The sequence below is a fragment of the Mustela nivalis genome (genome assembly GCF_964662115.1).
Source record: "Mustela nivalis genome assembly, chromosome: 3".
NCBI classification, from domain to species: domain Eukaryota; kingdom Metazoa; phylum Chordata; class Mammalia; order Carnivora; family Mustelidae; genus Mustela; species Mustela nivalis.
Genome location: NC_139022.1, coordinates 155389589 through 155413510, shown reverse-complemented (window position 1 = coordinate 155413510; position 23922 = coordinate 155389589). Strand labels below are relative to the sequence as shown.

Sequence of the window (23922 nt, the reverse complement as noted above, 5' to 3'; positions counted from 1 at the left end):
AGTGTGTGAGCTCCCAACCTAGTTGAAGCCAGGCTCAGTCTCTGGGGAACTTGTGGAGTGTTCTTGCAGTCCTGGCACCGTCAGCCAGAGGGCTCAAGAGAAACCATTGGCATCTGGCCTACAGTGAAGCAGCCATGGAAATGGAGGGTGGAGCAGTGACATCCATAAGTGCATATAGACTCATGAATCATAGAGATGAAAAGGTCCTGGGGCAGGTCATCTGGGTCAAGTCATTCCTTTGGGTGTGTTATCACCATTTTACAGACAGGTCAGTGAATCTCAAAGAGAGTGAGTATTTCACTCAAAGTGATTTGCCAGAATCCCTGGGAAGAACATTTTACCTAGCCAGGCAAATAACAAGCACCCGTGTTCCAGAGGCAGCTGCTGATCAGGTTATTTTGTATGGAATCTACCCAAAGACAACTTGAGTTGGGACATGGAGAAAAGGCAGAGCAGAAAACCTGCGTGGGTCCTGGTTAAAACTCCTCCAGACAAGCCTGTGACCTGCTCAAAATGATCCAGCTGGATCAGCAGTCAGGAGGTAAACCGGAAAGTCGTAGGAGAACCACTTGTCAGGCTGTTTTAGTTAGTGCAGAAAGTAACAGAAGGTTTCCTGCCATCACAGCCAAGGAGGCCTAGCTTGAGATGATTTCTTAAGTGACCTGCTGAGAAGCCTGACCATACTTATAGCCCAGAAATACCTATTTCTGACGAAGCTCCTAGAAAGCACAGGCTGGTGAGATTTTAGAGGAAAGATTTTTTTCCCCTTGTCAAAATGTCCTTTTTCTTTTCTTCTTTTCTGCTCTTTTCTTTTTCTACCAGGATTCACCCTTCTTTTCTCTTGTTCTCTCTCCCTTCCCTACAAAGCATTGAGGAGGAGAGAGCCACCCAATACATCTTTCCACCAGGATGGAAATACCTTATGTCCGTCCTGTCCAGTATGGTAGCCATTTGTGTCTACTGAGCACATGAGACATGGGCAATGAGACTGAGGAGTGTATTTTTCATTTTAATCTTTGTTTAAATATAGACAGCCAGAGGTCACTGGTGGCTGCCATCTTGGACAGCGGAGGTCTAAGAAGTGCAGTGGGACCCCTAAAGCTCATCAAGAGAATAAGTCAGTGTGCAGGCCTCTGGTTCCCACAGGCTCCCAAAGGGGAGATGGCAGGAGGTGCAGCTGGAGAGAGAGTCCCTTACAAGTCCACACATGAACTCCATATTTGAGGACTGGAAACCCTTAGGCTGTGTCTGGCCATCTTCATGATGGTCTCAGTAAAAGGGCAGTAACCCTGCCAAGCCAACATTTTTTAAATAAATTAGAGTCTGGGAGGCCAGCATAACTAGCAGATATTTTGTAAAACTGCAAAATAGAATTGTTCTAAGCTGCCAGGAATACAAAAATATCATTAGCAGACATCTCATTTCTACCTTTGGATGTAGAATGTACTCATTAAGGCTAGAAACTATTTTCTGATGTCTCTTTTCTCAGATTAAGCACAAAGTTATTTTTTCTTCTTTTTTTGCTTATGCTGGACTATCTGTCTCGTTTCAGAGATTTATTATTCTAAGAAGAATAGCAAGAAGATAGATTGTAGAAGTGCTTTAGCAACAGATTTGCTTAAAGTCTTATTTATGTTCTAAACGGTGAACCCTGCTTGCACACGTGTACGTGTGGGTGATGGACAACAAAGGGATTGAGATGTGAGCCCCTGCGTGCCAGCACAGGGGGAAAGGGCAGCTGATGGGAAAGTATTTTATTTTCCAAATATGAGGGGGTAGAACTGAAACTGCTGCCCTTTGTCAGTGGGGTGTTTTATATGGAATAATAGTTGTCGGGGTTTGCGGTTTGGGTTTTAATATGAAACAAGGGCTTGCTACGTTTTTAGTTGAGTGAATTCAGCTTAAAATGGCAAGATACTTTCTAACCATGATGGTGAATGGGGTGGGGTTAGGGAGCAGCTTCCAGGGAGAACCTGACCACAGGATAGCCCTCCTACGTCTCTGAGGCCTCTCGGCTTCCGGTTCCTGACTCCATTCCAGAAAGCAAGTAGGAGGATGTGCGGGGTACCATCAAAGGAAGGGCACCACTGGGCGCCTGCAGCCTCCAGGCGGCTCTTTCTGCGGCAAGGGCAGTATCACGTGGCATGTGACAGCAGGGGCTGGTCCTCTAATGGTGTCCATCGCAAGCTCCTTCATGCTGCTCGGCCAGAGATGGAGCAGGGAGAAATGGCTGTCTAACCCAAAAGACAACTGAGATTTTCAAAATCTGAATATATTTCTATGCCAGAGGCCCCAGAAGGGTACATGCGACTATCCCTGACCTTGCCTTATGCTGACTTGTAGGAATATCACATTGTAAAGAAGTCCACGCGCTCCCTAAGCACCACACAGGTGGAGTCCCCGTGGAGACTCATCCGGCCTTCGGTCATCTCCATCATCGGGCTTTACAAAGAAAAGGGCAAGGTGAGCTCCTTTCTGCTCACTCTTTTGGGCCAGGTGAATGTTAGCATCTGCTTCTTACATGGTTAGCTTTATTACTGTCTTTTTTTAAATGTTTATTTATTTATTTATTTATTTATTTATTTATTTGACAGACAGAGATAACAAGTAGGCAGAGAGGCAGGCAGAGAGAGGGGGAAGCAGACTCCCCACTGAGCAGAGACCCCCCCGCCAATCTGGGGCTCGATCCCAGGACCCTGAGATCATGACCTGAGCTGAAGGTAGAGGCTTTAACCCACAGAGCCACCCAGGCAGCCCTGTTTTTTTTTTTTAATGTATTTTATTTTATTTATTCATGAGAGAGAGAGAGAAAGAGGGAGAAAGAGAGAGAGGCTCCCCAAGGAGCAGGGAGCCCAATGCGGGACTCGATCCCACAACCCTGGGATCATGACCCGAGCTGAAGGCAGACACTAAACCTACTGAACCACTCAGGCACCCTAGCTTTATTACTTTTTTTAATGGAAATAAAATTAAAAGGTACAAAGAGGAATAGATTGAGTGGCCTTTGTGTAGATTAGAGGGGATTCCCTCGCCTTCTCTCCCAGGGGCTGCTGAGTGAGACACGCCCTCTTGGCCTCTCAACAGAAGGAGTCACCTGCTCCTGGGAGACAGGACACAGGGTGGGGTGGACTGAGTGCTCCAACATTTGCGACTATTGAAAGAAAAGCCACTCCTGCAGCTACAGGGGATATATCCCTCATTATCCTTCTGAATGAATTTCATAGCATTGCCTCTATCACAGAGAGTAATACAAATAAGTTGGTATTATACAAATACCAAACCATCCATTTTGATATTACACAAAACAGGAAGACTGACACCAAAGAATAAAATAAATATGGCACCCAAATTGTACGAAATGACTCTCCTGAGCTATTCATTGATCCATGCAAAATTAACGTTTTTGAAGATCATAGGTTGTCAAATACTGGCAAGTTCACATGTTTCAAGCTAAAACTTTCTCCCTTTAATGTGATGTGCAGCTAGTACAATGCAAATAGATCTGAGGAAAGAAGTGGAAAAGAGAATGCAAATTTAAATTTATAGCCAGTTAGCTTAACTCTGAGCCTACCTGGGAAGGAGGTCTCAGTTAAATAGAAATAAGAGCAGATGCCCTCGGTTAAATACTGCCTTGACAACCTTTCTGCTTGGGGTGTAGGGCCTTGGCTTTAGCATTGCTGGAGGTCGAGACTGCATTCGAGGACAGATGGGGATTTTTGTCAAGACCATTTTTCCAAATGGATCAGCTGCAGAGGATGGAAGACTTAAAGAAGGTAGGAGAAAGCCTCTTGGTGGCTCTCAGTGGTGGTGGGCACTGATTCCATCACCTTTGCAAGATGTGAAGCCGGTGGCACAGCAGCTAAGGCCATGGGCTTGGGGGTCAAGTAGACCTGAACGGAATCTAATACTTACTACATCATGACGTTGGACAGTTGATGTAACCTTAGCTTCACTTTCCTTAGTTTGTGAACTTTGGAATATTAGTACCTGTCTCGAGGAGTCATTGTGGGGATTAAAGGAGATGATGAGCGGAATGATTTGATATTTTTTATTTGGGTCTTTAAATGTCTGTCTTGTCCCCTTGGTTCTTAATCATGTTCCTTGCCTTGAAAATTCCTAAGAGCTTACAGGCCATTTTTGCCTCAGGGCCAGAGTGCGTGTGTGTGTGTGTGTGTGTGTGTGTGTGTGTGTGTGTACCTTTTATATTCTCCATAATCCCTGACATTTTGCCATTTTGCATAAACATACTAAACAAGTGCATTTTTTCCTCCCAGCTTTATTGGGATGTAATTGATCCATAACATTGTGTAAGTTTAAGGCAGACAGCATGATGATTTGATGTGCACATATATTGCAAAATGAGCAGCACATTGAGCAAGCTAACACCTCATCACATCACATAATGACTGTGTGGTGGGGCGGGGTGAGAACATGGGAGGTCTACTCTCTTAGAAATTTTCAACTGGACAGCGCAGTATTGCTAACCATAGTCACCGTGCTGGGCATTAGATCCCCAGAAACTATTCACGAGTCTTGATTTTTTTTCCTCCCTTTTTAACACACTTCCTTCTTGAAATGACTAAATCACACTATTTGTTGTTACCCTCAGAAATTCTCTAACCGCTCAGTTCAACTGACCCAAATTGTGGGTACTCTTATATTCAGCTGGCTTATTTTTTTTTAATTGATAAGAATCCCCTAGAGTCTCCTTTTTCTAGGCAGAGCTACCCTAGGAGCCTGTATGCTAATGTTCAGACATGACCAGGCTTATGTAGAGGACAGAATATTTATTTCTCTCTCTTAGAGGAAGGATTAACTCCCAGGTGATATTTGTAGCTAGTTTCAGAACAATGGAAAATTCTAACAGAGCATTTTTATAATGGATGTGCCATGTGTTCATTTGATTGAAATTCATCCTACAGTAACAGGTAGAATGGAGAAAAATGGAGGAAAGATCAATGGTAAATGTTAATAGCACTTGATTCTCCTAAATACTGTTTTTTCATACATGTTCATTTACCATAAAGGTAAATCATTGGAATGTATTTCCAATGTGTTGAATGGTCTTTTAAAAATCTTACATAAAGATTTTTAAGAGCATGAGCAATCATTTTAATGATCGTATCCTTTTCCCGTGTGGAAGCAAACCAAAAACCTCACCTAGTTAGGTGATTATTTTTAAACAGATTATTTCACTTCTTTTACAACCTCTGTAATTGCATTAGAGAGAAGGCACATAAATGCCTGGGCTACTGCTACATTTTCAAACTCACCTACAGGATTCCTTAAATGGAGTCCACAGTCCATGAGAAGGGAAAAAGGTATGTTTTGATGCTGATTTACACTTTGTTATAGGTAAGGGAAGTCCCTCTTTTGTCCTGAACTGCTGTACAAAGTTCATCTGTTCTTCTCTTGGGGGCCCCTTCGTAGTGTTTTTGACGAACTGTTATTCCAAAACACAGACCATGTTACAAGAGTACAAACCAAAAACAAACTCTGATAAGTCAACAGGATGTCCAAGTTCTTTTCTATTCCCAGAAGACACTCTCAACAGCTGGAAAAATGACCTGACTGTACCTTCCTGGGCTTGAAGATGAGGATGAATCCAGGATAATTTGGGAGAAAGAGAGAGAGAGAATGAATGAGAGAGCGGTTTGGCATTAACCCACGATAATGTCTTAGATAGAAGCATGGAGTGATTGACCAACTCCATGACTGGGAACCCGGAACAGCATCAGTAACCCCCCGGCATCCAGACTATTTCTGGAATCAGGGCTGCCATTCTTAAATAATATCTCAAAAGTTTTTTGTCTCTGTTGTTAAAACCATTGTCCACACCCCAGGATGGTTCTCCAAGCTCAAAAATCTTGTCTTCTGCAAATACAGAAGTGGCTTCCTCACGTGTTGTGTGTGTTCATGCTTTCTTGCCGGTTGGCTTACGTTTTTAAACAGATACTATGAGGAAAGACTTGGGCCTCATTATTGTGTTTTGATCTCTAACCTTGGGACACTTATTATCAAACTCGGCAATGACTAAACAATAAGGTCTGGGTACTTCCCCTGGTTGTTTTCGTTAAAGATGGAGATGGCAGAAATACTGAGAAAGGATATGCATTATTCGTTGTCCCATTTTGTGACGTTCCCGGGAGCTAAGCTAATGGAAACACACTGGAACAATAAAAATCATCTTATAGAATTGTAAATGAGGTTCCATGGCTGTCCTCTTCTGAAGCTCCATGTTAACGTGTGCCTGTTTGGTCACCAGGGGATGAAATCCTCGACGTAAACGGAATACCGATCAAGGGCTTGACGTTCCAAGAAGCCATTCACACTTTTAAGGTAACAACATTCTTATCTCTTTTGTCTTCTTTATGTTTTTGTCCTTTATTTCCTTCTGGTTTCGGTTTGAGATTTTTTTTTTTTCCCCTACCCTTTGATCTCGGAACAGTCTGAATGTTTTAGCTCTCCTCTCTTCTTGTCTTTCCAGCAAATCCGGAGTGGATTGTTTGTCTTAACAGTGCGCACCAAGTTACTGAGCCCAAGCCTCACGCCCTGCTCCACACCCACACACATGAGCAGATCCAGCTCCCCGAACTTCAACACCAGCTCGGGCAGCTCAGCGGCAGGCCCCGAGGAAGGCAGCTCTTTGTCCCTGGGTCGGAAGGCGCCCGGGCCCAAGGACAGGATCGTCATGGAAGTAACACTGAACAAAGGTGATACCAGCTCTTCCCCACTTTTATCGTATTCTCTTGAGTAACAATTGGCAATCTGGGCTTGAATTAACTTTTTCTATTTTTTCTATAAATTGTTCTTTTGGAAAAATCTGCTGCCAACAACATATGGTATTCTCTAAATGGACAGTGGGATCAGAAGTAGAGGTTTTAGTCCTTTCACTGAAAAAAATGAAAAGAAGTTACCACTAGCACAAAGTCTTTTAAGCTCTCCCCAGATGAGTCACTGTGTGTTAGAAACCTGTGTTAAAAAGAAAACAACAACAAAAAACAAAAGAACAAAAAAATCACAGACTGGTTTAATTCTATGGCTAATATAAAATTTTAAAGAACGGGGGCGCCTGGGTGGCTTAGTCGATTAAGCATCTGCCTTCGGCTCAGGTTATGATCCCAGAGTCCTGGGATAGAGCCCCTCTTGGGGCGCCCTGCTCAGCCAGGAGTCTGGTTCTTTCCCTCCCAATGCCCCTCCCCCTACTCGTGTGCTCATTCTCTCTCTCTCTCTTTCTCTTTCTCTCTCAATTAAATAAAAAATCTTCAAAAAATTTTTAAAGAACCAAAGATTATAGTTAAGAAAACATGTAACAACAACTAAAAGTTGTGGGTCTTCACCAAATCTTACTGCTTTTCAACTTTCTTTACTTTTTCTTTTCACCTACTATGGAAATATGGTTGGCAGTTAAATACTAGGAGATTAGTTGCTGGGGGGAAAAAAAAGGCAAATAAAAGAAAACCTAAAGCTGTGTATCCAGAATAACAAATACTAGGGGCCCCTGGCAGGCCCAGTTGGTGGTGCGCACGGCTCTTGATCTCAGAATTGTGAGTTGCAGCCCTATGTTGGGTGTAGAGATCACGTAAAGTCTTTTAAAAATATATGTATTACTTTGACTCTCCCTACTCCCAAAAACAGATTTGCGGAGGTTCCTAAGACAAAGCAGAGAATGGACCGCTGAATAATTCACACTGCCCATAGTTAGCCCCCCGGTTCTGCTGCGGACTCATTTTATTTACAGACGAGGATGATGTTGACAAAGAAAAGCAGGATTTCCGTTCTGAGTCTGATCACAAATAAATGGTTATTGGTCTGAATATACATTAATGCAGCTTCAGATCACTTATACTTTTTTTTCTTTTCTGTGACCGATGCCTCTCACAGAGCCGAGGGTTGGGCTAGGCATCGGTGCCTGCTGCCTGGCTCTGGACAACAGCCCCCCCGGGATCTACATTCACAGCCTGGCCCCCGGATCCGTGGCCAAGATGGAGAGCAACCTGAGGTTCGTTGTGAAGCCAGTCGTACGGGCTTCTCGAGTGTTAATGAATGTACACGTGAGGTACCCTGCCCTATTTAACATCCTTGTGTGAGCTCCTCAACTTTTGTATTATTGGCACTAATATAGCCAAGATTACAATTAATAGCATTTCCTGAAAGATGAAAAGGTAATCTAAATGAAAGTAGTGTTGACGTAGAGAACTCTAGATCTTGGCTTGCCTATTTTGGTCTGTTTGGACTCGGAAGCTCAGTTTCAGAAACTTGACAGAATACAACTCTGTATAAATATCTATGATTACCTGAGTATTTCCTTTCATGTTTATATTCACTTATGCAAAATTCATCTGTGATGCCGGGAACCGCTCCTAACAGTTCATGATCGCTAAGATACACAGAGTCCCGAAATCCTGCCCTTCCTTCAGCAGGAGGCCTTTGTGATTGAACATGACCTCTTGAGGCTTTCCTGTTGTTTCACTTCTTTTGGAGTGATGTTGTCTAGAAGCTTATTGTCTGAAATCACTGAGTGTCTGATTTCTCAGTCCGGCTAGTAGATCGGTAGCCTGGGTGTGTGTTTGCACAAGAGATGTCTAGGTGTTCTGTCTACAGTAATTGCCCACCTAAACTTCACAAGAAGTACACACATTGCACAAAGCGTCCTGTGCAAACAGTATCACCTTTCTCCCCTGTAAGCTTCCAAGTCCTTGAGCAGTTGAGGAATTGTCCAAAATGACATTCCTTGAGGTTGCCATTCTGGGGCCCTGTCAATAGATTATGTTTTTAGTTAATCATCAGAGTGAATTTCCATACCAAAAAAAGAAAAAGTTAGCAAATCATCCAAAGTACATTAAAGAAAATATACTTTTAGAACCCCAGGAAAAAAAATTCCTTTAATGACATCCCAAGATGATGTTTCTTTCTTGAATGGTTCCATATGTCTGGAACCTGCCAAATGAACATTCTTCAAATCCCACATAAAGAGTCTTTGTTCTCTCATACTGAGTTCTCTGCCTATAATTTCAAGTCAAAATGGGCATCTTGTCCCCAATTTCTCATTTCTTCAAATTTAAAACGTTTTTACAAACTCTTGGGTAACCTTTGAGCTCCAGATATTTCCTCCTCGAATTATATTACAATAATCATTTCAAGATGGCAGGAAAAAAGAAAATGATGGTGGTCAAGGGGCTATCTTGTGATGAAAAGGGAGACAGACCTGACTTCAATAGTGTGTGACGTCAGGGTGACCTCTCTGAGCCTCGGGCCTTATCTAAATAATAGGAATAATAATACGTAGTCCAAGTAGTGTTATGTGAATTGTTCGTAGGGGCACCCGGTCTACACCATGTGCTCAAGAAATGAAAACCCTTGTTATCGTCCCATTATCAATTTATTTAACTCAGATATGCATGACTCCTTTGCCAGCTTAATATCCAACATGCTTTATGAACGTGTTGCCTTTTTACCCATATGCAAAGACAAAAGGATGTCATTTGCTTGCTTAAGGTATTCAGAAAAGACTTCATGTTATAAACCTCTCCTGTAAGATCCTGTAAAAAGCTGTTACCTCAGAGTGCTGGTCATTTGCCTTCCCTAGCCGCGGTGATCAAATCCTGGAAGTGAACTCGGTCAACGTCCGCCACGCTGCTTTAAGCAAGGTCCATACCATCCTGAGCAAATGCCCCCCAGGACCCGTTCGCCTTGTCATCGGCCGGCACCCTAACCCAAAGGTGAAGTATTTCATATCGTTCTGAGGAGGGGCAGAGGGCGTGGCTGTTTGTGCAGCAGCAGTGGGACCCGTGCTCGTATGATGACGCACACTCTTTGGTGAGACAGTTTACCCAGCTGGGCACGGTCATCAGTGGCTTGTGGTCACACTGCGACCAGGGTAACCGATACCCATGGGAAACAAATCACGGGTCTGGACTTCTTCGTCTTCACACTCGTAGAAATTTTATGAGGAAATTTTGACATTGTTATTGGTGAATATAAAATATGATTGATAGGGCGCCTGGGTGGCTCAGTGGGTTAAGCTGCCGCCTTCGGCTCAGGTCATGATCTCAGAGTCCTGGGATCAAGTCCCACATCGGGCTCTCTGCTCAGCAGGGAGCCTGCTTCCCTTCCTCTCTCTCTGCCTGCCTCTCTGCCTACTTGTAATCTCTCTCTGTCAAATAAATAAATAAAAATCTTAAAAAAAAAATAAAATAAAATATGATTGATAGAAGATAAGAGTACTGGGTTCCTAGGACGTCCCAGCTGGTGGTTTGACCTCTGGTGAGATACTGAACCTTTTTGGGTTTCTGCATCCAGAAAATCTGAGAGCACTGGACTAAATGGTCTGTCCAGGCCATCCTTGACCTGAGCAGAATACTTCTATAATTAAGGCTTAGGAGCCCACTAATTTTTTTTCAGCATCAATATCACATTATTGAACTTGCAGACCATCATAGCCTCTGTTTCCTCGGACTTTGCTGATATGTGATTGTATCTTCTCTATACTGAAGCAGTTGCTTTGAATGTTTTAAGGTTAACCAGAGGCCTTTAGCAAATTGGACTCTACTGGCCTTGAGCACTATTATTTTGTTGTTTCGAGTACTTGATGTAAAAGTCTTTTTAGGTTAGCTTGTCTCTAGTATTACAATCGGATGTATCTTTATGAAATTTAACCTTTTCTTCCAACAACTCAAATGCTCCTTAAGGACATTAGCCCTTGTCGTGCCTGTCCTAGGTATCATTTGTACTGTTATGTCCTAAATGGACCCAGGCCATTTGATGGACTCACATGCCATTCTGAGAGTGAGACGCCTGTGCAGAGAGACCTGGCGGGTCCCCCCATGTGTGACATTTCTTCAGTATGTAAATTATATGGCATCATGTTTCGTGTCTCAGTGGGGTCCATTGCACTGGCTTTCCACAGTGCTTGGTCAACCATTAGACTGATTCAAAGTCAACTCCACTACTGTTTGTTTCCCAGATTGTGTTCTCTCGTCTACATGCATTCTCCTAGATGTCTTAAAGAAAAACTTCTTGAATATCATTAATATAAAATCAAGTCCTGCTTCTACCTTTTTGCATTTTGTCTCTTGTCCCTTCCTATTTTTCCTCCTTTCTACTTTGTAGTTTTGACACTTTCCCTTAAAACCTATTCTCCTTTGTCTCCTACCTGCCCCCATGGATCTCTTTGGGTCATTTTTAATAGCATTCTGCCTCCTACCCACAGCTCGAGTGGTCTTGGCTCCTTCCTCCAGGGTCCTCTCTTGGATTCCATCACCTGCATGGCCTTACTCCCTACCCTCTTCCCCCTTCAAAGCAGCCCAATAAGCTGGGGCTGACCTAGTACGTCCCTCAGCAACTTCATAAAAAATTCAGTTCTCACGGTTTGCAGTCACTGACTTCAAGGCATTTCTGACTTCAGAATCCATTCCAATGTAGCACAGGTCACGATTTGTGTGGAGGTCTGCTTCTTCTCAGCCCAAAAGCATCTGCCAATTTAATTTGCCAATATAACCAAACATCAAAATGGCATTTCAGTGCAAAGCATAATAATCCTGATGGACTGGTGGTCTGTGAGCCTGTTGAATCCAGGTTGATTCATGCCTCTAGCCACAGTAAAATGGTCATCATGACGGCGCTAGAGATACATCCCGCAAAACCAGATTTTAGTATTTGTTTGACTAGATCTCACATTTCTTCGTAGGTAAACATGGTGTTCTTAGTTGTAACATCACCCTGTATTTTCCTTTTGGTCAAGATTCCACTTTATGTTTAATGTATTTTTATTCCACTCACCCCGGTATTTCATGCCAATAGTACATTTTGGTTCTAAATGTATGTGCTTCCTTAGTTTTCATGTTGTTCCAATAGAAATACCACAAGGATTTGCTTTTCTTCTGTTTCTCATAATGACTGGAGCAGTGGCTGCCCAATTGGGATATTCAAACCCTCCAGGTCTAGACAAGCTAAGATCTTGGACTTGCCAGAAGGTCAGGGGGATCCATTTTTAGCTGGTACTGGGGCTCTCAGCATGAATAGAATTACCCAGGAAGTCTTTCACTTGTTTCAAACCCTACCATTTTTTCCCACTCAGAAAAACAGTTGCAAATATTGAAAGTTTAATGTCAAGAAAAAGTAGCAACCACTGTCTAAGCTGGTATTTTTTCCTGACTCATCTATACAACATTGCTCTTTGCTTTATGAAGTGTATATGTGTCTGTGTGTGTCTGTGTGTGTATTCAAGTGTATATCCCTGTGTGCATGTATGTGTGTTTGTTGTTATTATTTCCTGTAAGGCCCACCAGAAAGTATTACATAAACATGATGTGATTATGGTTTATCTGTTAGGTTAAAATGTAATGCTGAATCCTATATAGCTTTATGTCCTATACAGATTGCTATGCTTACCCAAATGTTGTTATGTACAAATGTTATTATGTACAAATTGCTATGCTTATGCAAATGTTATTTATGCTAAATGTTATTTTACCACACAAAATTACCATTCTAAATTTACAGTATTCTTACCTTTAAAAAAAAGAAATTCTATGCAAGTTAGGTAATGGCCTTTTAAAATATCTCATAATTCAGCATACCTCAGGCTTTTTAAAAATCTTTTCTATGAATAAGAACAGTTATGGGTAACAACTGATGGGGGGAAAATCCATGAATCTACCATGATAACAGTAAATATAGAAAGAAAAAAAGTTAGAAAATGACTATTTTGAAAAGTTTATTGTAAAAATTGATCCAAGTAAAAATGATCAATAATGTTAAAACCGTTGAGTAAAAACATACTAGGAGCACGATATGGATGCTGTTGCAAGCTGTCTCCTCACAGATCACTCACTGATGACCAAAAAAAAAAATAAAAAACAGTGGAAAGATCTGGTGAACTCCATCCTAACCAAGTGGTCAAAGTTATCACCAGTCATGAAACATGAGTCATTGACCCCAAATACCTCTCTGAAGCCTGAGTAGGAAACAGTTTTAGTAGTTTTTCTGCCCCCCCAAAACAATGCATCATCTAAATCTCAGCATGAAGAAGCTATCACACAAATCCTAACTGAGGGTTTGATTGACCTGGGTTTCTTCCAAAATATCAGCATTGTAACAAAGAAAGGCTCAGCAATGTTCTGGCTTAAAGGAGTCTAAAAAGACATGGCAACTAGACCCTGAATTGAATTCCGGATTGCCAAAAATGAAATTTCTCTGAAGCATTACTATGCAAGGGTGTTGGCTGGTGATGGTCTACTAAGATCAATGAGATAATGAGCTTGTACCAGAATGCAAATCAGTTACATCACGATGTACACCGCTCAGTTCAAGGGACACTTTTGCCCAGCAACACACTGGTGGTGAAAAACTGAGTGTTGGAAAGCATTCTAGAGGAAAAACCTGTCTTGTTGCAAGCTGGCATCAAACTTCTTAGGAACTACTTCCATCTACAGACATTTCTGAAGGATAATGTTAGGACAGTTGGCTAAATTGGAATAAGAAATGTAAACTAGATGGTCATTTGTATCAGTGTTACATTTCCTAGAATGGCAATAGTGCCAGGGTTATTGAAGAGAATGTTCTTGTTTTGAGGAGACATGCTAAAATATTTCTGGGTGAAGGTTCCTGATGTCTGCAGCTAACTTCCAGATGGTTTGGTAAAAAGTGAAGCAGTGTGTGTGTGTGTGTGTGTGTGTGTAGAAAGAGCATGAGCGGGGCACCTGGTGGCTCAGTTGGTTAAGCCTCTGACTCCTGGTTTAGGCTCAGGTCATAGTCTGGCGGTCATGAGATCGAGCCCTGCACCGGGCTCTGTGCTCAGATTATCCCTCCCTCTTCCTCTGCTTCTCCCTCCCCTCCTGTGCCTTCTCTCTCCCTCCCTCTTTCTCTCTCTGTCAAATAAATAGATTTCAGATAGATAGATAGATATAGATATATCTCAAATCAGTCTTAAAAAAGCATGAGTGTAAATGTGGCAGAATGTTTAAAACCAACAACCACAAAGAGTACCCTCTTTTTATGCTACTCTTACAAGCTTTAGGTAGGTTGGTGATTGTTTAAATAAAATCTAGGGGAAAAAAGAATTAGAAGTGAAAGTTCCAGAGAAAGGCAGGTTTTGGCCCATGGTTGGTAACTGTGGCACCTGAGCGTTAACGACGCTGGGAACAGCCTAAGACCTTGTTCCAAACACACCGTCGGAAGCGATTGGCTAACCCGGTGTCCTGACGTGCCCTGAGTCATTGCTTCCGAGGGTGGACATAATCACGGGCTTTGTGGTTTCCTTCCTTATCTGCACTCAGCCTCTGACTCAGGTCCTAGCTACTTTTATTGGGGGGAAATAAATAAATAAAACCATCTAATTTGTGCTTTCTGCTGAAAATCAGATTTCAGAGCAGGAAATGGATGCAGTGATCGCACGCAGCACTTATCAGGAGAGCAAGGAGGCCAGCTCCTCTCCTGGCTCAGGTACTATAATAGCCCGTCTTCATTCAGTGTTCAGCAGGGCTTCTCAGGAAGCTCCCCTGGGGGCCCTGCCCCATGTCGGGTTACTGGATTCTTTGTCATCATTGGGTTTGCCAGAAGTCATTGTCAACCAGATCCTGTGCTTTCTCCCAGCTGCTGTTTTTGATTTCTGCTGTTACTTAATGTGCTTTATTAAAGTTCTAATCATGCATGCTTCTTACACTATGAGATAATTTGCAAAAGTGAGTTAACAGCATTTCACGTGTTTATGTGTAATTCATCTGAAATAGCCAAGGAGGAAAAGTAATACCAATATATCGGTTGTTTGGTAGACACAGAGTGTTCTCTATCCCAAAGCCTGGGGTTTCTTCATGTGAACTAAAGATTTCCACCCAGTAAGGCAACCTTCCTTCAATAATAAGTAGATATTTTTTTAGATTTCAACTTAGGAAGGGTAACCATAGAAGCTCCCCAAATCATGATTTCCGCCTTCTTAAGTGGAAAAGTTCAGGCAGAGAAGGATTGAGATAGTAAGAATTTCCTATGAATTTCAAATGGGAAACATTGCGTCAAGTTTTAAAAGTAATGTTTCCGGTAGAATGGAAATCCAAAGGGACTCTGCAAACATGTCTCAACTCAAGATATTGCCAATGTCAAGATTGATGTCAGGAGAAAAAGGAACTGAGCTATGAGTTACTGGTTGTCAGAGGAAAAGGAAGGCATAGGATTTTTTGGCAGCCATGTAATACCCTGATTATTTGCATCTGTAATTAATATATTTAGAGTGGCCACAGCCATAATGGGCTCTTTATTCAGCCAGCTCCTTCTCCTGACCTGCCTGCGAGCTGTCCCCTCATAACCTTGGCATACCCCTGCCATCATTCATGAAAGATTTTATTAAGCTGTGAAATTCATGCACAAGATCTTTTTGCTCATGGCACATAATTTAAAGTTTTGATGCCAAATCTTTTCATCCTTCTACTGAAAACCAATATAGGTATTCAACCCTCCTCCGAGTTCCTTCGTGAGTTTCCTGAGTGTTGTTTCTCTGTTCGTTGATCCTTCAGTCCACTCAACAGATAGCACTGAATACTCCCTAGATCCAGGTGCAGTGCTGAGCACTGTGCGGTCAGATCAGTGAAGGTCTCAGTGAAGCATTACATAATTGAGGAAGGGAGACGAGGGGCATCCACTTATAATTAAATTATACTGTGTGTATGGAAATGGCAATACAAAAGACTTTCAAGATTCAGAAGTTACTTCTGACTGGGATCATCCCATCATCAGGGGCTGAAAATGGGAGTTGGGATGGAGTAGGGATCGGGTACCTATGCATATGCACCTGGTCCATCAGTGTCAGTGAAGCAAAGGGGGTGTTAATGTGTTTGGCTCCTTCTTTTGTGGATAAGAATGTAAAATATTTGCAAGGATGTGAGCTTTGCTGTTTTGACAGTCTGGTGAATTTTCTCTCCAACAGGTACCCCCTTGAAGAGTCCCTCTTTTGCAAAAAAGGTGAGTCAAGGCGCACTGCTGCCTCACTCCGCTGGCTCATGAACCAATTCCTGGAGCCCTTAAGTCAGCCCTGAGGGTTTTGGCTACTTCACAGATGACGGCAACAACGCTAATTTGAGAAGATACAAAAATGGGTGTTTCTTTTATTAAATACTCAACTAAGGAAAGAATAGAGCAACAATAAAAGAACTGAGCTGCAGTTTAAGAAGCGGTTTTCAAACTGCTCCACAATAGAGGGGTCCCCAGTTGGTTTTCGGGGGGACCTGTGACTTTAAGGAGACTGGAATCTTTCCCAGCTGGCGATGGCTCAGTCCCAGTGGATCCGAGCACAGGACTCAGACTCCCCTCTTTTCTATTCCATCACTAGGCTGAACCAGTGGCTTGGAATGGCGTCCCATTTTCCTATCTCTTCCCCCAGTGTTTTTCCTGGGTTGGTTGATATATTGCTTCTGTGGCTTTTCTGGTCATCGCTAAACATTTGGCCAAAAAAAAATCTCTTAAAAACATTGTCTGGCAGCAGCTGTTGCCTTTTTCATTAGTTGTTTAATTTAGCCGTCCTAGGGTCCACGGGAGTGGGTGTCCACTCTCACCACTGCTGCAGACGGCCACGGGTGAGAACAGAGTGTTCTTGGAAAGCCGGGAATTACTGTTTCAGATAACCGCCTTCTGGCGTGCCTTCCTCCTCATCCCGCTCCGTCTCCTCCAACAGGACGCCCTGACGTCTGAAGCCGAAGCCTCCCCATACTTTGCCCACAGCGTCCCAGGCTCCCTGTCAGACTTCGTGGTGGCTGCTTCTGAGGATGAGGACCCTCCGGGCAGCGGCGGCAGCACCTCCGAGGACGGTGGCCCCCCAGCCAAAACCTCCAGTAAACAATGCTATTCTCTGACTCGGGTCCCATTGGTTTATATAGCAGGACAGTATAATGTCCGGGGGACATATAACGGGGACCTGGAAACCATGGCTTTGGTCGCCTAGAAGCCGACTTTTTACCCTGACTAAATTCTGAATTTATTTTTGGAAAATACAGCCCCCGTCCCCCCGCTGACTGGCCCCTTGGTTCTGGGTCGAAGGGTCCAGGCTCACGTTCTGTACCGGAGTGTTGGAGGTGGCTCACCTGGTCAGTGTTCAGATCTTACTTACGTAGCATCATCTTGACATTTATGGCATGAAATCAGCATGACCACCTAACAGCCTTCTGTTTTAGGGATTTCTAGCCAAATCCCAGGTCCCTTCCCTCACCAGGCCCAAACTGAATTGATTTAAGAAGGCAGCTGAGTGAAAGATTCAAAACTCGTAAGAGATCGGTGTTGTCAAACAGTTGTTTGCTTCTAAATCTCCTTGATCACGCTCTCACTGTACTATGAGAGAATGATCTGATGCGAACTGTACTGATTCCTCCAGCTTCTGCTGGTGTGATTCACTTTTTTTTTTTCTTTTTTCTTTTCTTTTCTTTTGTTGTTTGTTTGTTTGTTTCTACTGTCTGCACCAGAACATCCCTGTCTTAGGATAGGCCGACTTGACCACTCTGGCTCTCATTTGGAACAGCTGACAAGTTTACTCCTGTCTCTGATAGAAGCTTTTTTTTTTTTTTTTTTTTTAAGATTTTGTTCATTTATTTGACAGACAGAGATCACAAGTAGTCAGAAGCAGGCAGAGAGGAAGGAAAGCGGGCTCCCTGCTGAGCAGAGAGCCCGATGAGCCTAGGATCATGACCTGAGCCTAAGGCAGAGGCTTTAACCCACTGAGCCACCCAGGCACCCCTGATAGAAGCATTTCTCTGACACGGTGGAAGCACATGTAATTCGCCATACATTTAGCAAGCCCTGGACGATTTGCTGAGCAGCACGGGCTTTCCCTGTCCCTGCTTGGAACTTACATAGATAATATAATCTCGGGCTTCCCAGTACCATGCTCTAGGAGCTTCTGTGTGCCGCACCCCTCTGCCCCCAGCCGTCTCTGCAAATGAAAGAAGGGCCTCGTGTGATCAGAACGTGCAGGGGTGTGGGGCTGGCTGGTCTCTGGGCATCGTCCCAAAGAGGACTTCCCAGCAGCAGCATCTGGTTTGAACCCTAGCAGTGTGTTAGGCATCCTGGACGTTGAATTAAACATTTCTGTCTCTAGGCAGCATACAATCCAGAGGTTGGGGTTAAGAAAATAAATAAAATAAAACTAAGCAAACAAAAAGGGAGGCCATTAGGAAAAGGAGAGAGAGAAGCCGGCTGTCTACTGGGTGCAAATCGCAGGAGGCCATATCCTTGAATCTGGGTGGTCAGTGGCCAGAGGCTGAATGGCCAGCAGTTTTGAGGGTGGGAATGCTCCTGTGTAATGAGGGGGGATTTATAAAACAAGGCCAGACGGGAAACCCTATTCATTTGACTATTTCTTTCCCCATCCCCACAGCTCACAAGGAGCCAGGAAAACCCCGAGCCAACAGCCTTGTGACGCTAGGAAGCCAGCGGTCCTCTGGGCTCTTCCACAAGCAGGTGACGGTGGCCAGACAAGCCAGTCTTCCTGGAAGCCCGCAGCCCCCCCGGAACCCGCTCCTCCGCCAGAGGCGGGTGGGCTGCTATGACACAGACGATGCTAGTGATGAGGAAGAGTTTGACGGCGAAGGGGACTGCATTTCTCTCCCGGGGACCCTTCCTGGTCCCAGCAGGCCTCTGACAGAGGTCAACTCAAGGCACACCCTGATGACCTCTTCCAAGGTCATGGGTATCAACAGCCGGGGGGAACAGCCCCAGAAAACCGTGGTCAGCAAGGCCTCCTCAGTGCCTCTCCTTGGCAGCTCACTGGACTTAGAGGAGAGTGTCCCAGAGGGCCTGGGGGACACTCCTTCCCGAGCAGCCAACCTGTTGGCCTCTGCGGAAGCCCACAGGGGTGGCCCTGGCTGCTCAGGGAGGAAGGAGCTCTCTGGATCAAAGAGTTCCCCCAAATTAGAATACAAAGCTGACACAGGCACCCAGAGTCTGGGGAACACAGATTTCCCCAGGTCTGCCCAGCAGAAGAATGACAGCCTGGGGTCCAGGCACAAACCAGTGGCCAGAGTCAGCCCACATCACAAAAGGCCCGAGGCTGACGCCAGGCCCAGCACCTCGGAGACGGTGCATCTGACAGCTGGAGCCGACATCCCCTGTGTCCGGGCCACTTCCAGCAAAGAGACCAGGCCTGGTTTTCATCCAGGGGGAACGGCGGAAAAGGTAACTGATCTCCTCTTCATAACTTGGGACCTGAGTCACTACCCTGTGAGTGAGGATGGGGTGTGTGAGAGCGTGACCCGTCTGGAAGAGGGTCAGTGGCTGGCGGCTTCTCTTGCCGCGGTCATTCGTTGCCGCCCACGGGCTGCTCGGGAGCCTGCCTGCGTATCAGCAGGGAGGTGGGGGCCCGTGCCCAGGGATCCGGTCATCGATCAGCCTGCCGGACGATGAAATCACTCTCTTGCCTGGACACGGGGCCATGGTGGATGAGGGAAGGGGGACGGGAGACTGGCGAAGAGCACCGGCTCTGCTCCGCTGGCGGGTGGGGGACCACGGAGGCAAGTTTTGGACCCAGATCGTCTCCCAGACCTGGGCTGACCATCAAACACAGCCTAACAGTGCTTCCCTCCAGTGGATGCGGTTCTGAGCGACCCTTCTCTCTCCCAGACTTTGGGGATGATGTGGAATGATTCTCACCCTCGTTGTGAGAATCACATGAAATAATGGGCACGCTAGGAACCGATCACACGCCTGGCTGGCTCAGTTGGGAACGTGTGACTCTCGATCTCGGGGTTTTAAGTGTGAGCCCCATATTGGGTGTAGAGATTACTTACATATAAAATCTTAAAAAAAGAAACTTATAACGCACCACTTTAGATGCAAGTCAGTATTATTTATGTTACAGCTTTATTGCACATATGCTACAACGATGTAGAATTGTCAAATTGCTCATTTGTAATCAGTAAACTTCCACTTAAGCAAGGAGAGTGTGAGAGAAACGAATGTTGTTTATGATCTCAACATAAATAGTTTCTCTCTGAGGTGATTGTAAGGCCGTGTTTATAAAGATGCGTGTTCGAGTGCTTTATACAAACATACGTGTAAACAGACCCAGAAAATATGAAGTCATAAAAACTGTATTAGGCAGAAGGGATTTTTGTTAACTGTATAGAAAAAGTAGAAACATCCATCCTTCTTCATCCTCCTAAAAAGTGTTATTGGTTCCAACTAGCATATGTTCTTTTCTTCTTCTTTTTTTTTTTTTTTTTTTAAGATTTTGTTTATTTATTTGAGAGAGGGGGAGAGCGCAAGCAGGGGGAGGAGCAGAGGCAGAAGCAGGTCTCCCGCTGAGCAGGGAGCCTCATGCGGGGCTCAATCCCAGGACCCTCAGATCATAACCTGAGCTGAAGGCAGAGGTTAACCAACTGAGCCACCCAGGCCCCCCTACCATACGTGTTTTAAAATGCAAAGTTAATAGGTTTCAAAAAGTATCCTCAGCCCGTTTTGGATATCTATATAAATCAGGGGTTTTATTCATGATAGCTTATATAGAGCTTTTGTCATTGTGAATGAGTATTCCCAATAAGAATTTTGAGATGCATTTAAAACTTTTGCACAAAAGTTTAACTCTTCTTGGTTGTCTTCTACTGTTTTCATTGAATACTTTTTAAATTGAGACCAACGTCATATAAGAAGATTAAACATTTTAAAATACAGTTCCGCTCTCTCCTCTGCTGCCACCTTTGGGCCACTTTCTGACTACTTAACTCAGAGGGTGAATTTTAAATAAAGCTGATATAACTTCGTAGTGAATTTTCTCTTTTTATAGTAGGTTTGAGATAGAAGAAAGGAAGATAAAGTAATTGACACTTGGCTAAAGTGAAATTTTGAAATATTAAATGTGAATTTCATTTATTCAGATAAGTCCTAACCCTAAGTGCTAAACTGAGGAGCTGCTCTTATAGTCTTGGATATCATTAAGCGAGTATAAAGACAATAATGTCTTACATCTAGAAAGCCTTTTGTGGGCTGCATGTGGTTTCTATAATGGTTCACTTAATCCTCTTTTATTTAAAACTCTATGAGGGTGCCTGGGTGGGTCAGTTGGTTAATGTCCGACTCTTGATTTTGGCTCAGGTCATGATTTCAGGATCGTGGGATCAAACCCCGGGTCAGGCCCTGTGCTGCTCGTGGAGCCTGCTTAAGAGTCTCTGTCTCCCTCCAACCCTCCCTCACTGTACGTGTGCTCGCTCTTTCTTTCTCAAAAAAAATTAAATAAATAAATAAAGTAAAAAAATAATAAAAACGCTATGAGTTAGGGCAAGTCTTTTTTTTTTTTTTTTTAACATATAATGTATTATTTGCTTCAGGGGTACAGGTCTGTGGATCATCACTCTTACACAATTGACAGCACTCACCGTAACATATACCTCCCCACTGTCCATAATCCAACCACCCTATCCCGCCCCTGCCACACCCAGCAATGCTCAATTTGTTTCTTGAGATTAAGAGTCTCTTATGGTTTGTCTCCCTCCTGATCCCATCTTGTTTCATTTTTTTCCCCTCCCTGCCCCCTGCAACCCCCTACTCTGCCTCCAAAATTCCTCATATCGGAGAGATCATATGATAATTATCTTTCTCTGAATGACTTATTTCATTTAGCATAATACCCTCTAGCTCCATCCACATCATTGCAAAGGGCAAGATTTCATTTTTGATGTATTCCATTGTATATATGTACCACATCTTCTTTATCCATTCATCTGTTGATGCACATCTAGGCTCTTTCCATAGTTTAGCAATTATGGATATTGCTGCTATGAATATTTGGGCCCATGTACCCCTTAGGATCACTACATTCGTATCTTTAGGGTAAATACCTAAAGATATTAGTGTGATTGCTAAGTTGTAGGGTAGCTCTACTTTTAACTTTTTGAGGAACCTCCCTGCTGTTTTCCAGAGTGGCTGCACCAGCTTGCATTCCCACCAAAAGTGTAGGAGGATTCCCCTTTCTCCACATCTGTGCAAACATTTGTTGTTCCCTGACTTGTTAATTGTAATCATTCTGACTGGTGTGAGGTGGTATCTCACTGTGGTTTTGATTTGTATTTCCCTGATGCTGAGTGTTGTTGAGCACTTTTTATGTAGACAGGGCAAGTCTTATCTCCATTTTGTCCCCAGTTTTTTAAAGATTTTTTATTTATTTATTTGACAGATCACAAGTAGGCAGAGAGGCAGGCAGAGAGAGGAGGAAGCAGGTTCCCTGCTAAGCAGAGAGCCCGATGTGGGGCTCGATCCCAGGACCCTGAGACCATGACTTGAGCCAAAGGCAGAGGCTTTAACCCACTGAGCCATCCAGGCGCGCCTGTCCCCAGTTTTTTGACTGTGGTAAAATACACCTAACAAAAGCATGCAGTTCAGGGGCAAACATTCATAATGTGCAATATCACTGCCATCTCCAGAAAACTCTGTGCCTGTCCTACAGTAACCCTCCATTCCCTCCCACCAGCCCCCAGAAACCACCACTCCACTGTCTCTCTGATGTCAGCAACTCCCAGTACCTCATCTAAATGGAATCAGACAGTCTATGTCTTTCTGTGACTGGCTTCCTTCACTTGCCATAATATCCTCCAGGCTCATCCCGACTGTAGCATGTGTCAGAACTTTCTTCCTTTCTAAAGCTGAGTAATATTCCATCATAGGTCCGTTCCACATTTTGCTTGTCCATTCATCTCTCAATGGATACTTGAACTGCTTCCACATTTTAGCTATTGCAGACAGTGCTGCCATCAACACGGGAGTACACATATCTCTTAGAGAACCTGCTTTCGATTCTTCTGGGTCTATACCCAGAAATGTGATTTCTGGATCGTATGGTATCTCTATTTTTATTTTTTTGAGGAACGTCCGTACTGTTTTCCGTAGGGGCTGCACCATTTCCCATTCCTGCCAGCAACGCACGCAGGTCCCTTTCCTCTCCATCCCCGCCAACACCTGTTATTTCCGTTTTGGGTCACAGCCACCCTTGCGGGTGATTCTCCACGTGATTCTGATTTGCATTTCCCTGATCACCCTCATTTCAAAGTTGAGAAAACCGAGGCTTAGGCAGAGTGACAAGACCGTGTAATTTCTAGCGGCCTTACCCCCAGAATCTTGGAAATTTCTTAAAGTAGAGCTTTCGTGTGTGATGTCTTAGGGCGCAGAAAACCTGAAAGCTGTCAACAGTGACTTGTGGTTGTCATTGTGTCAGGAATCTCTGGGGAAGCTGTCCATCATCGGCGATGAGCATGTCCCTGCCAGCTGGGAGCCTGCTGCTGCCCTGTCCCACCCAGATGCCGGCCGCTGCCCAGAGAACCTGCTCGAAGCTGCACCAGAGCAGGGTCAACAACCCAGGACAGGTAGGATTATTTCATTGCTTGTTAAGCTTCAAGATGGGAGAGCAGCCCTTACCCTAATAAAAATGTTACATGTGGAGAAATTTGAGGGGGGAAAAAAAACCCTCTTCCACAGATTAGTGATATTTACAAGCTGCCTGCATTTAACTTTACTAGATCATCATGCCTGAACTCATAGTTTTAATTCCACATCAGAGTGGTCCATTTCCAGCCACTTGACACTCCTTATTCTTTTGTGATGGGTGCCTTCATGAATGAGACATAAGATGACATAGAGGAGTTCCTGCCCTTCAGAATTTCAATACTCAGCTCACGTGAAATCAAATGCACTGAGAAATATTTTTTACTTCCTGCATCCGCAGAATATAATGTTTGAGTGGCATGCAGAGAGGTCAGTAAGATGCTTTTGGCCTGGGTGACTGGTGCTGGCCCCAGCCAGCCGTCCTGAGCACTAATGCGTCTGCCTCGGCACCTCTGTGACCGACTCTAGCTAGGAAACCGCACCCACGTCTGCCCTGGCCTTCCGCACCTGCAACATCGTTTGCAAAGGCTGCCGGGCCCTCTTCCCCTTCGTGTGCCATAAGTGAGTCATTGTCCT

The 23922-nt window shown here is 44.1% G+C and overlaps 2 protein-coding genes across 15 annotated transcripts in view; both read left to right on the top strand.

Annotated features, from left to right (window-relative positions):
- The window catches only part of SUB1 (SUB1 regulator of transcription), a 484727-nt gene that overhangs the window by 43349 nt on the left and 417456 nt on the right, over window positions 1–23922 (top strand). The gene's annotated exons all lie outside the window — the stretch shown is intronic.
- The window catches only part of PDZD2 (PDZ domain containing 2), a 350615-nt gene that overhangs the window by 308367 nt on the left and 18326 nt on the right, over window positions 1–23922 (top strand). For all 14 annotated transcript variants that reach the window (XR_014309966.1, XR_014309967.1, XM_082724475.1 and 11 more), the window contains 11 exons: window positions 2344–2463; window positions 3659–3773; window positions 6266–6339; window positions 6488–6713; window positions 7885–8002; window positions 9590–9722; window positions 14364–14445; window positions 15920–15954; window positions 16664–16820; window positions 18356–19152; window positions 23180–23327. Coding sequence is in view for 12 of the 14 variants with exons in the window: in XM_082724475.1 (XP_082580601.1) it covers window positions 2344–2463; window positions 3659–3773; window positions 6266–6339; window positions 6488–6713; window positions 7885–8002; window positions 9590–9722; window positions 14364–14445; window positions 15920–15954; window positions 16664–16820; window positions 18356–19152; window positions 23180–23327 (2005 nt within the window). In the remaining 2 variants the exon portion in view is untranslated. The remainder of the gene's footprint in view (window positions 1–2343; window positions 2464–3658; window positions 3774–6265; window positions 6340–6487; window positions 6714–7884; window positions 8003–9589; window positions 9723–14363; window positions 14446–15919; window positions 15955–16663; window positions 16821–18355; window positions 19153–23179; window positions 23328–23922) is intronic.